This window comes from Dermacentor andersoni, chromosome 7, assembly GCF_023375885.2.
Source record: "Dermacentor andersoni chromosome 7, qqDerAnde1_hic_scaffold, whole genome shotgun sequence".
NCBI lineage: Eukaryota > Metazoa > Arthropoda > Arachnida > Ixodida > Ixodidae > Dermacentor > Dermacentor andersoni.
This window is the reverse complement of record NC_092820.1, coordinates 139,929,670-139,943,526: the sequence shown is the minus strand read 5'-3', so window position 1 is coordinate 139,943,526 and position 13,857 is coordinate 139,929,670. Positions and strand designations below refer to the sequence as shown.

The 13,857-nt window shown below is 42.8% G+C and overlaps 1 protein-coding gene across 1 annotated transcript; it reads right to left on the bottom strand.

Moving 5' to 3' along the window:
- Positions 1 to 1,341: 1,341 nt before the first annotated feature.
- LOC129385340 (tissue factor pathway inhibitor 2-like) lies at positions 1,342 to 12,456 on the bottom strand. Its single transcript, XM_055071973.2, has 4 exons — positions 12,257 to 12,456; positions 10,657 to 10,839; positions 6,683 to 6,862; positions 1,342 to 2,254 (listed from the first exon to the last, which is right to left on the bottom strand). Exons 1-4 carry the CDS (start codon positions 12,330 to 12,332, stop codon positions 1,896 to 1,898), a joined length of 798 nt encoding a protein of 265 aa, XP_054927948.2. The 5' UTR covers positions 12,333 to 12,456; the 3' UTR covers positions 1,342 to 1,895.
- Positions 12,457 to 13,857: the final 1,401 nt, after the last annotated feature.

The following is a 13,857-nucleotide window of genomic DNA, read 5'->3' as shown; positions in this document are numbered from 1 at the left end:
CTTTATTTCATTCAAATCATAAAAGGTGGATCGTTTTTGATCTAGAATACTTAAAGAAAGAAAAAGGTGCTGACGCCTATAGCGTGCCCCATTTTTTGTTTTGTTCTAAGAGAAATAGGAATGTTCCGGTGGTCGTCATGCGGACCCATCGACTCATCTGCACAGAGGTGGAACTGAGCGTAAAAATTGAGAGTTCGTATCTGTGCCACCACTCGAGTAGAGCTTCATCTACGCTCAAAACGGAAATGAGCGCAATTAAATATAATTGATCGCTGAACCCTGTCTGACTTGGCAAATTTTGGTACATGTCGGTGCATGTTATCGAATTCTTAAGAAAGAACATGAAAATGCACCCCTTTGAGTCATGCATGTACAATGAAAGTATAAATTGAGTTGCTTTTCTGGGGGCCTCACGTCTTCAGTAATGATGACCTGTATTGCGGTTTTAATTTATTCAGATCCTACGCACATGCCAGAAGATATTTAAAGTGAAGCGTTAATTAGTAAAGCTGGTAAATAAATACTTTACAACTAACGGCCTCGCCGAAAATTATATTTGCGTTCATTATATGTAACGTGTACTCTAATTGAGCGTTTATGTTTATCCACAAGTCTTAACATTGTTTTCATACAATATTTATGTTTATGTACTGCGTCGTACACAAGCTGTGCCCACATTCAAACTCTAAATCAGGCGGATGCACATTGTAAGATGTATACGTAGTAATCTTAAAAGAATGAAAGCGATGTATGATGCTTATGGAGAGAACGATTACGATAACAGAGTTAGAGAAAGCAACACGTCAATACTCAATCAATATTCAAAGGCAACACCTTCCATGCAGAGCAAAGTACGATAGGTATCAAGCGACATTTAGGGATTGGGTACCTCTTGAGTCGCAGTAGGACATGCCCATTGTGGAGGATTTTCCAAGGACGCGCAAAGCCCTGGTGGCACATACCGAAAGGCTCATCTAAAGATAATAAAGTAAATCAGGCAATGCGAGAGCCGCAATTCACCATTAGCTTAATATATTCGTGTGTCTTAGAGATATCGGTGAGCCGACATAATGTGTGCAGGTGTTATGTAGGATCCATATTGGGGCGTCACAATTCCGGAGGATTGCTCAACAATTAACACACACAATGATGCATCATGAGGGTTAAATAGTACAAATGAGAAAACGTGTAAATATAATTCACGATTCCATTGAGAAATCGGTGTGCTGTGGAGACGCATGTGAACTGACATGTTATGTTCAGGTTTTATTTGAGAATTCAGTTTATTTATTAACCAGAACAGAAGCGCAACTCGTGATCATCATACAGTGTTTATTTTTCTCGGAAATAGTACCAGGTAGCTGGCATTTTCAATTAGGTGCGTGCATAGCATTGCTATATATTTCAACAAATAGATCCGCGGAGATAGACTGCGACCCAACAGCAGCCGAACAGCCCTGACAACTCCCGGGAAAGTAGGCAAACAAAGCTTCGCTTGAAAGCCTTTTGATAGAAAGGGACGGAAAATAAAATTTAGTGAAAAAAAAAATAATGATGTCCTTGTGTAGAAGAAGTTCAATGTGTTGTACTTGTATGTTTGAACATATCAAACTGGCGTATTTTTCAGGCGAGAGATAATTTTATGTGGTGTTGAGAATAAACGTTCTACTTAATGGGATAGGGAATAAAGTTGAATTTCTTTTATTTAACGTGAATCCGGCTACTACTCAATAAGAGTAGTTGGCCCTTCTTTCAGCGGCCAGTTTGGCTGGATAGCTTCGGTGCGTTCTCTTGCAATGGTTGTGGAGTCGGTGGTGCTTGATGGAGTTTTAAGGGTAACAAACGTTCGGCGACATAGGATAGTCAGGTAGACGTGTTACGTTTGGTCTCACAGTCTAGCCCTGTATGGGTGGTCTGACGGCTTTGCCCGGTGTCAGGTTTTGGCCGGGTACAACAGCTGAACCTGATTGGTTTGGTTGACCAGGCGTGCTCGGAAGTCCAGTTGGGAGGGCGTTGCCGGGAGGGCCAGTTACGACAGGTTGTCCTGGAAGAGTAGGTTTACTTAGCTGGCCTGGTAAGTCATTTGTACTTGGTGCACCGATACTTCCGGGTAGAGCAGGCTGACCTCCGGGGGCGGAAGGGTAACCAGCATGGCCATATGACCCAGGTTGACCAGGTGGCGTGGGATAACCAGGTACGCCTCCGTGAGGCAACTCATTACTAATTTTTTGCTCAGTCTTTGTAGATTTGATGTCTGTGGAAGAAAACAAGCACCAATACATATTTTTATTTGACATGTTGTCAGTGAAGCCAGCAAAACTAATTGCACAATCATGAACCAAAATAGGAACATCAATTATATTAGCGCAGCGTTGATCTTGATCGGTCCTTTATTGCAGTTGTATTTTTTTTCTGAAACGAGCTGATTGCCGCTATGGTACTTTGTCCTCATCGTTCATGTATATGTTCTTTTTTTTATTAAAGCCCGTTATGTGCGTTCAAGTGATGATACGTTTCCAGCAATAACCTGAATGGGCCTGCCATATTTGTTGCGGTTTAGTCATACGTTATTTTATCATGAATATTTACCTAACAGCCTAAGTTGTTCTATTACAACAGTAATTACTACGTGCGATAACAGATGTGAAAACATTGAACTGCATTGTATGAACCACGCTACCTATTCAGTGGCATATATTTCGGCTTTGAAATGAAAGCTGGCTAAATCTAAAAATTTTGTAGGTCCAAAACAGATTTTAGAATCTATGCTAAGCAAAGCGTTCTAGAAGTGGTAATTATAGGCTATATTACCGTTCATATTCTGCAACCCGTATTGCGCCGCAGTGATCGTGTGTCTTATAAAATAAGCAAGACGCGGAAACACGAAATACGTGATCAAAGTGATCCATGGTACTACGACTTATACAATATTCAGGATCGCCGCATTATTTTTGACGCCATCACCCTGATCGGCAGCGCTTGCTGTGATATACCGAGAAATTACTCTCGCCTTAATCAGCGAGGAGCCGACGCAGCAGACACACCGTACCTCGGAAATTCTTAATTTCGATGACAAAATTATGCGTTTCACGGAATGTATTTGTTCCAGTGGCAATTCTAAGGTTTCCTTTGCTGTACCATGTGCGAAACTTCGAGCAGGTTACAGGCGGCAACCGGCACATCTCTAGGGCTAGTTGCATCTTCAACGATGCGGAACCTAAGTTCTGCCATGTACGGGATCAATTCTACAAAAACACCAGTAGCAGCCATGGCTAGCAAACTCTGAGAAAATTCGTCTACAAAGCTTTGCATTAAACGATGCCGATGCGGCGTCCCACTGGCCAGCAGCAGCGATGGTGCTCTGAATAATACCGAAAAAAAATGCGAACGCCCCCAATGCCCACCATCGCCAGTGGAGCTGGCTGCGAAATTTTCGCACGTGTCCAGCGGAACCGTTAGACGCGTGCGAAGGGCCCTTGCGACAAGCGCCGTACCGTTTGTGGCAGTGGCAAGCCCGGCAGCTCACGCTATTGATTTGCAGCGTGAGATGAATCGAAACATTCGCCCCCTCATGAACGTATCACTTTAAAGAAATTTGAAAAAAAAAAGAAACACGTGACATCTCGCCCTTGGGAGTGGTGTGGTCCATTACGTTCTTGCCTGGGGCGGTGCACAAACGGGAAGCAGTATTTGCATTGTACAGTTTGGGGGCTGTCCTTAACAAAGGGGAACCAGAGCAAACGAAGATAAAACCTCCATATAACAATCAAAATTGTCGTTTTCCTAAGTCTTTGAGAATCTAGTGTTGATCCACCTACCGCAGTACTAAGTGAAGTTCAGTGTTTGACGGAAGCCCGTCTGGTCGGGATGAAACATGGTTAAAAGGTAAACAAAAACCAGGGGCACTTCGCCGACCAAATAAAGATTTAAAAGAAAAAAACATGTTTCGGCTCCCACACGGGAGCCTTGTTCACAGGTAAAAAAACCTTTGAACAAGGCTCCCGTGATTTTTTTACCTGTGAACAAGGCTCCCGTGTGGGAGCCGAAACGTCTTCTTTTCTTTTAAATCTTTATTTGGTCGGCGAAGTGCTCCGGGTTTTTGTTTACCTTTTAACGCAGTACTAAGTGATAAACAGCGTGTAAATTGCCATAAATGACTAGCTAAGAGCCACACAGAAAAATACTGAATGCTTTTTTTCAGGTTTGCGCTAAGAACAGGCCGTTGCTTTCATTTGCACAGAGGGCTTCTATTTTGTTTAAGACTTGGCTTATGATAGCTGGCGCGTCTTCTATACGCAAGTGGACGGCGTGTGATTTCATGATGCCGGGGCGGGACACATTCTATGGCACTTAAAAAAGACTAGTTATGACGTAATGTTCTGTATGATGGCGTGAGACATTGGAATTATGACATGTGTTATGCTAACTAAAAAGCATTCTATACAAGAAATTTTCACTCCAGAAATATTACTGGAAGAGCACGAGATGAAGCGCATGCTTTCCTATGAATGGAAAATTGTACCTTAGCCTACATTATATCTGCTCTTGTTTGGTTATTGATATGTTTTGGTTTTGGCTTCGTGCAATGTTCGCCAACGAATAAAAAACTACCATAGTTTTGAAAGTAGCTGAAGTATACTTGCGGTAATTTTAGTAAGATGAAAGAAAGAAAGATGTATTCGCAGGTTTGTTTTTTAGTTTTTGGAATGCGGTGGTAAGTCACAACAGTTAAAAGCTACAAAATGTTTTTTTTTTTGCATTTATGGTTCTTTACTAAGTGGTACAGGATACATAAATCACAGGTAGAACTACTATTTTGTAGCTTCATAACGTCGCACCAGGTAAGTTATTCACTGGGAATGAAAATAAGCTTGTATTCGTGCTATTGTTATTGAGGCCAATATTATTATTATTTGTTACAGTATCACAAAATAATGACGAGTACGCTATTGGATCTTCAGCAAGAATTCCGAAGCAGTGAAGCCAGCACCATTTATTATGTCGCGCAAATAATACCAGAAAAAAATGAAAAGCTTGTGCTGTGTCGCATTTAGTAGTCTGTTCATTCGTTTTATCAGACAAAAGAAAACTATGCGCAAATTTCAGAAGCCATATCATGCAAATATATCATTCTTTACTGTGAATTTTGAAGGAACTCATCGAGAAAAGGCGTTTCATAACGTCCAATAGTATTTGGCAGTGTCATCATCATCACTATCATCACAGAAGGTTTGCCTCAAGCTTCCTCTGTATTGCGCTAGCCGATATCAAGGTGTGCTTACAAAGTTCCGAGCGTGATCACGCCGCCTAGCTTTCCGCTGGGCTCGACTGCGTTTCCTTTTTCTCGGCGCTCGTTCTCTAACTCTAATGAGCCCTCGCCGCTCCTTTCTAGCTCCCCTTCTTACTGTTGATCTAAGCTACAATATTGACCGCACCCGTTTGTTCGCTAGTCCACACCAACTTTTCATACCTCATAAAGTCACGCCTAAATGTTCTCTTCCACAACTCATCGAGATGCCCTCAGTTTCTTCGGAAGCTTCTGTCTAATTCTCAATGTTTGTGAGCCATGTTTTACTACCGGTGGATTGTTCTTTTCGCACACATTTCTTTTCAAAGATAGCAGTTTGCTGTTGGTTGCAAAACCTAATTTCGCGTGGTCAAGACAACGATCATCGCTGCGGCAAAGCCAGAAATGTACAACAACGTTTCGCAAATCTATCAATTTCGCAAAATCAATGTTTGTGCTCCTGGCATAAGGAAGTTCTGTATGAAATAACGTATTTACATAAGCAGAGGTTCCTGCTGATCGGGAACTGATTAAAGCGTTCGTAGTATCAAGAATACACCCTGACCTGAACTAATCTGTTATGCTGCAGCAGCAGCAGGAAATATAATTTCTATGGAATGAAGCGCATCTTCAGATGTGTTTCCAGCCGTATTCGGAAGAGTTCCTAGTACAAAATGTTTACCTAATATCTAGAACATATCACGGTGGTATTTTTTATTTATGCGATAAATAGGGAAATGTTGGCGCTGAAATGTGGTGTCGGCTTCTCCTTTTGACATGGGTGACATGCATCACAATTTGTCACATATCAAACATTTCTAATACTACGAGATATAAGAAAACAAAACAAAAACACACTATACGGCACATCGAAGTGGTTCATTTGGAGTATACTAAACACCAGAGATACAGTACGAATACACAAAAGGCATAAGGAATGAAAGGCTTAGGAAAAATTACCAGTGTAAATGTTGTAAACAATAAAGTGGCAAACACCCCAATACAGTACAGACGCAGATAGAAAACGCACACAGTATACATAAATACAATGTACACACGTGCAGAGAGTGTTTGCTTGCGAGCCTTCAGAAATGTCCAGTTTATAATAAAGGAAATAGATCTTTTCAAATATTCCATCTTCTGTTGTTTGTCTCCCATGTCATTTGCGCTATGTTGTTTTATTAAAGCTTAACATAAAAGATGATTGTGACAATAACTACGATATGCATTTCCGTAGTCGGGAACGTTCCCACAATACAAAATATTTTCCTAAATTTTGAGATTCGTTTTTTGATATCGAAATTACAGATATGGTATGGCATATTGTGTTGTCCTAGATATTAGTGTGGCATTTTTTTCACAAAGATTTGGGATTCAAAAAAGAGAAAAACTTACAGCTGCACCGTTGCATGCACTTCTCGAACTTCGCAAAGCCGTTCCTATTGCTACCGCATTTATTGTTTGGGAACATGAGACAGGCATTCTTTTTATCATCGAAGTAGAACCGTTTCTTTGCAAGCAAACACCTGCCAGGTTTTGCCGGTTTGCTGCAGAAAACCTCCGGCTTCTGTTTTGCTGGAAATGAAAGATTGTATTCACATTAGCGAAGACATCGTGCGAAAACACAAAACCTGATTGCAAATATTATTCATTTGAAACTACCCACCGTGCTACACAATTGTTTACTGACATTCAGTTATTGACTATCAAGGATGTTATCACCGCTTTGTGTCGAATTATATTTCAGTGGACTTAGACGGAGGCGTGTTGTGGCCGTTAAGTTCGAATACTATTTTTGTCAGTTTCGTCAGTTTACATACTCTTAGTATCGTGCAATAATCGTAAAATTCCACCAATACACTGACGGCACTGTTTTCTTTAGAGAAATGAGTGAAAGCTGCGGCTCTATGTTAGGGCTAGATAGTTGGAATGGGCTAGATAAGATGCTTTATATGCCTGAATATGTTATGATAAAAAAGAACCACTGACTGCTGCATTCGTTAGTCCAGTTGATGTCAATGAATTAGAAGTACGCTGTTCGGAAAGCTTGTACATAGTGCACGTTTACGTACTGATGATTTGTCTTGACGCAAGCTCACACGTCAACGTGAGATTTCTGTTTCTTGATATTTGAGCTAGTGAATTGCGAAGCGATCGCACTGACTTTGTCCAAGCCTACAGGTGTGCTTCCCCGCACAACTCCGCTTACCTAAATGAAAAGACGGCCATAAGATTATAAACGGAAATTAGAGCATCAACAGGCGGACTAGTGACCTTAATTATTATCGCCCTCCTCGGTTCTCCACTCATCCCGAGCTTTCAATACGCGAGTCAAAGCTTGAGCCATTCTACTAGTGGGATGTCATTCATCTCGCATATGGCAAAGTTTGTGCAAAAGCCTGCATGCGGAGCAGCCCATATCATGCAGAAAGGGCGTTTCCTTATGTAACAATGCTGGTGGCCTTCTAATAGTCTATCAAACACAAACACTCCTCAACTTGCAAAGCTTTTCATCTGAAAAGGCCGTAAAATTTTTTTGGTAGCGTCGTGCTTCTTCCATGGACGCTTTCGCATTTGCTTCCTTCAATTTTATATCGTAGTTTTCCGCAGGTTTTGTCTGTGATAACAAATAATCAACTTCATAGAAAATATTCGAGATATGACCGGAACTATGCAGAGTAGGTATGTGGATGTCCAGAAAGCCCTGAAGCTTGCTTGACATTGCATGGTATTTTATCATATCTTTTATAACACACCTACCGAACTAGGGTATGCGAAGCGCACTATGATTTCGCATAATGATAGAGGCGGTTACAGCTTTATACTACGTGACACCACACGCACGTATTACAACCTCGTTGAACGTGGTATAGTTCTAGCACCCTAGTAACTTGAGTAAGGCAAGCAGTCAGGTTCCCGAGATATTCCTATTGTTGCGCAACGCAAACATATGGTCCCGCGCGCGTAATAACACGTTTGTACGTTGTACTCCAACTCATTCTTCTTCTGTCGTGTTAGGTGGACATCTTGTGTGCACTAACACTAATTTCGCAGTCGTGAGTCGGTTAACGTGGATGCAAGGGTACCTAAGTTGGGTGAACATACGTACAAGGGGGAGCGAGCGTGTGAGAGAGTGAAAATATATGCGTACGACTTATAATGAGTAGCTGATAGTATGATTGACGTGAGTACTGGTGGGAGTGGGCACCCGCTATTGTGAGCAGACGCAAGCTTGAACGTGATTGTATGCCTTTAAATGTGAGTAGACGTGAGCATAACTTTCGTGTGAGTGCGTATGGATCTGAGTGTGAGCGAATGCAGAACACGAAACAAAATCTTGCTGAGCGAGCGCCCACTTAATCTGCAGATCTATGGACGAATGCAAGATATCTTGGTATGAGGACAAGTTATTAGCGTAGCTCAGACTTTAGAACAGCTGCGGGATCACTACTTGGCTCGGAAGAAAAGTAAAAAAAAAGTTTACAGTAACTTTAGCGTACGCTAAAGAGAATGAGCGAGAAAGCCTCCACTCTCATCGCACATTCATTAAATTACTTTGGCATTCTAATTGGAATGTGCTGTTACTTCGTTTTACTTGCTTTCTCTTCATTTGTTTTTCTGCTGTTCTCTTTTTCGGTCGCCTAGACATCGCCGGCGGTTCAGCGTGGTTATTGTCATATTACAACGGTGGACGCAAGTCCATGAAGACAACTCAAACAAATACCCAGGTTCAGTAAATAATTGCTTTTTTTTAATTTTAACACTTTAATCGAAGAGGGTAGCTACACGGGCTTGTATATATGGTGCCTTCTACTTTTTTTGTAGCGCAGAAAGAATGAGAGGGACAAGGAATGAGAAGTTGGACAAACATACAGCGCTAACCTTCAAGAATGGGTTTATTACCCGTTCTCCCAGGCGTACTTATACTGCTCAAAACGTCCAAGACACGTGTACATTACTCGGCAAGTATGAACAAAACCGGGAAACCACACGGAGACACATTTGTGGCCACCCTAAGCATTTAAAAAGATGTCAGTTGAATACGAGCACATATAATTCACCTGTTTTAATCCTAAAGAATTTATGGCTTTTTGGTTCACGCGCTTGTATTTCGATCCCATTAACACTGGACAGGCGTCGTATTTCTTGACCCCTGAGTCATCGAAGGCTTTCGCCTTAATAACTTTCGTACTGATTAGGGAGCGTGGGGAAAACGTTTGCTAGAAGTGATAAAAGAAAATGGTCGCTTGCTGTATAGCAGCGCGGCACCATCGTAGCGTGTCCGGGGGCCCTGCAGGTGTACTTGGTGTTCTTTATAAGCCGCTGTCATCGTGTTTCTTTTGCTAGTCTTCACCAGCGATGGACAGCTTGCTCTATTCAAGGAACTTCGAGAAAGTGGCCCACGACCTGTTTCTGTGCAGGAACGTAGCACTCACGTGTTGCCGCTGCAAGTCTCGGGTCCCGGAAGTTGTTGTTTATGCCCACTTTTTCGGGAAACATTGCGTGCCTTTTGAGGCGTTCTGTATCAATCGATAGTTACTGATTTTAACTGAATGCTCGCAACTCGATCGATGACATCACACGGTTCCACGGGCGATGCTGAGTTCCCCTGGATCTTTGACACGGCTATGGATTGGTTGACCGATCTCCATAAATGCAAGTGTTAAGGCGGTACAAAGCGCACACAAAGAGGCACAAATAAACAGGACGAGCGCTAGTATTAAACGAGCGTGTCTGATCATCTAGCTTAAAACAAAATGTGCCATCGGTTAAGATTAAGAAGTTTCCAGGGACGACATCGCCACAATTAGTACCTGACCGGGGTTGCTGGAGAAGTATGGGAGAGGCCTTTGCCCTGCAGTGGGCGTAACCAGGCTGATGATGATGATGGTGTCATCGGTACAAGCCGCGACCCTTGCGAGCACTCCAGCCGCAGCGTGGACATACGTGCGCACATACGTAAGCCACGCGCAATCTTCCCGTGCCCAACGGGGTTTGGGTGAAATTGCCAAAAAATATGGGCACACGGGGTGGACAGGAAGTCCTAGCCAAACACGAGTTGATGAGTGCCCGACGAAACCACGCCAAGATGTATATTGTTAGGAACGCACAGAACTGTAGCGTAAATCAGTCCCGACGACTGTATGAGCTTGTTCATCTCGAACGATCGAACGCGAGATGTACCCTCATGTTTGCATTGTATTTGTAACTATTCGCATGTGTAGGACTTTGTTAAATGTGACTCTAGATCGGTGCCCAGACAACAAAATCATGCTAAGTAAATAGGGTAAGGGCGCACGTCTGGTGAAATTACTCGGAACGCATTAAATTACTGCGGATATACTCAGCGAAGAAAATTTTGTACTTACGTAGACACGTTTCTTGGCACTTCAACTCACTCAGGAAGCAGTTCCCTACTCCACCACAGATGGTGTGGTTGAACATTTTACAGAACATGGTTTGAGGATCAAAAAACCAGGACACCTTTAGTGGTCCACACGGGCCAACGGCTGGTGGTTGTAGGCATACTTTTGAGGAGGATGGAGTCAGGGCTGCAAAAGCGTGCATATGCTTGTATTAGCACACGAGAAATAACCTGCCAATAAGCTCCACTGCACCGCCGTTTTCGGTATATACCCTGATATAAAATTTGCTCTTTGCTGGAGTTACATATCTGCAATATCTTATGTGCTATTTGGTCCTTTCATTGTGAAATGATATGCTGCTTCAATCAAGTACCAACTGGTGCTCAATCCTTCACATTAAATATGAGCTGGCTCCTGTCTAACAAATTCGAGATCAGGTGCATAAACAAGAGAATTTCCACTCCATTATGCGACAGAGGTGGCAGCCTGGATCTCAGAATGTTCATATCACTTTCAGCTGAGCATGCGCAATCCCAATTGTAGCAGTGCAGCAATATTTTTCATCTGATTGGCTACGGCAGGTTGAACAAACGTCATCTTCACTGCTCATCGTTCGTGGCAATGACAGGGCCCCTAACAAAATCGAAAATAAGAAACAGCTAAAACTTCAGTGGAGTGCGCTCCGAGATGTTATATCTGCAATTTTACTGAAATTGCAGCTGTTGAAGTCTCAGTAAATGGACAGACCACGGAGGGTAGAGGAGTTTAAATAGTGTTGCGATGTATGCTGGTATGCAGGCAATATAAAATGAAAAGTTATCGGTGGATAACTTTTGATTGCGAACGAAAGTATGGCTTCCGAGTGCTGTAAACAAAAGTGCTGACGATGCTACATTAGCAGTGCTGGTTTTATATGGCACTTGGTAGCTGTGAATACCGTGAGCTACTGTATAAACTACGTGGCGTTGTCATTGCGTTATCGCTGTTGGCTATGACGTTGTGATGCTTTCCATGTTATTTTTCACCAACAACCTAAGCCTCTGAGCATTCACTGCGTAAATTGGGTAAATGGCGGGTGTAAGACACGTCGTAGACTTATCGCTATCATTATTACGTACGCCTCGTATTACTGCGCCGGTGCTGTCTTGAAAATCATGCCAAGAACGAATTACGCGCAAACACGCCGCAAGAACAAGTTCTATGCAATGCGCATAATGTGATCATCTTCCAAAGCAGTATTTCTCGTTCGGGCCTCCAAAGTACATGCACAGAAGGTAGCGGTTTGAGAGGCTATTCTGAATGAGACGCCTTGCAGTAATTGACCAACAGTAATCTTGCGCGATAGCTCAGGGTGTGCGCGACCGACCCCTAACTTGTGTTGTCGATTACGACCGTTGTCTTGACCAACAATGCCCAACGCCAATTTTCATCTCGTTACCCAATCTTGACATCATAGGCATCACCACTACCGCAACGCGAGGAAGAGAGGGAAGTGACCGGATCGTGTTTTTTTTTTTTTCAAATGTCATTCATGTAAAAAGAACGTGCAAAGACTCAAAAAAGCATTCGTTCAATTATAACAGTCCACGTAAAATTCACTTACGCACGCACTGTTTCATGCATTTCTTCATATTGGGGAAGAGATTGTTTCCTCCAGCGCAAACTCCAGGTGTCAACATCTTGCAGGTGTTGTTGTGAGCGTCATAATACCAAGCCTCCGTCAGTGGGTGACAAACGCCAATAAAGGGGGGCTTCGTGCATGTTTTCGCACTCTTTTCACTGAGACCTGAAAATTATTACATTAGTACATACTCGTTAGAGACGATGGCAATCGCTTTCAGTATTCTACTGTTCAGTTGTCCTATAATACTCCGAGAAAGAAGCGTCGGGTCAAACTAAAAGTTAGCCGGGTTTTCATAGCAGTTGGTCATATCTCGATCGGTGGAGCTGAATGCTTCAAAAGGAAAGAGAAGCATGTGCCTGACATGTCAGAAGGGGAAAATTGCTTGCACACAACCTCTATATTGTATATTTGCGATGTATTAGAAGAGAAGTTTCATTTGCAGAGACAGATGCCTGCAATAGCTTCAGAATAAGACGAAGTGTTATAAATGTCATATGATCAAATTAATCAATGAATATGAGAATGACGGTTGGAAGGAAGTAGCAATAGATTGAAAGAAAGGAAGGTTAGGCAATTTTCATACAGGCTGACTACCCTGTATTGGGGAAAGTGGGTAAGAGGAATAAAGGGGGATTAAAATATGATAGAAAAGAGATGTTACAAAAACCGCAAGAAGCGAAAAAGAAAGGGAAAAAAAGGAAACGGGAATATGGCACTCCCTAAAGTCTGTTTCTAAGACCAGTTCTCCACAATAAGTGCAACAACGCCGTCAAAGCCTTCTGGGCTGAGCACGGTTTCGGCCAGGGTCCCAGGAGCCTTTCCTACGAAAAACGGCGTTTTTGAAAGCTCTTGAAAGCTTTTCCTGGGCTCACTGAAGCGGGGACAGTAAGCGAGAAGGTGAGTGATTAGTTCCTTGCACCCACAGTAATAGCATGTACGGCTGCTGGCTAATGCGATCCGAAATGAGAAAGCATTTGTGGAGGCCACGCCAAGCCACAAGCGCCACAGAAGTGTCTCCTCCACTCTACAATGCCCTGGCGGAAGACGTTGTCGTAGATTCCGATCCAAGTTGAGAAGACGAGCGTTGGTGAATTCCGGTGAGTTCCAGTGTCAAAGTGTCAGTTCACGTACAAGCGAACGAAGACCTGTAGCTGCGCCTGTTTTGGATAACGGTATAGCCACACAGTGGAGGCCGTCATGAACTGGTCGGGCGACCTCATCTGCATGGTCGTTTGCGTAGATACAGCAATGGCGTGAGATCCACAGATCGACTATGTTGTGTGTTCCCTGTATTGCGCGGTGATTCGGAAATGTATTGTCGATGACTAATTATTCATTTTGTCTATTTCGAAATGATGACATAATGCACTGCAGAGCAGCCTTAGAGTCGGAAGAGATTGACCATGTCTGTGACGGTTCTTCAATCACTAATTCTAGAGCAGCAGGGAGGGAGTCGAGTTCTGGATCCATCGACGACGTAAAATTCGATGTCTTGAATTTTATGGTGACGGACTTTGCGGGAGTAACCAATTATCCTGTGGAGCTTGAAGAGGAAACTGGACCATACGTGTAAATGTGAA

What these genes read in the sequence shown, in the direction of transcription:
- LOC129385340 (XM_055071973.2), bottom strand. Translation starts at nt 12,332, where the DNA reads ATGTTGACACCTGGAGTTTGCGCTGGAGGAAACAATCTCTTCCCCAAT. An exon ending in ATGCATGAAACAGTGCGTGC is followed by an intron (nt 10,840 to 12,256) that starts GTAAGTGAATTT and finishes ACGCTTTTGCAG; the next exon opens with CCCTGACTCCATCCTCCTCA. An exon ending in GTGCCAAGAAACGTGTCTAC is followed by an intron (nt 6,863 to 10,656) that starts GTAAGTACAAAA and finishes TTTCATTTCCAG; the next exon opens with CAAAACAGAAGCCGGAGGTT.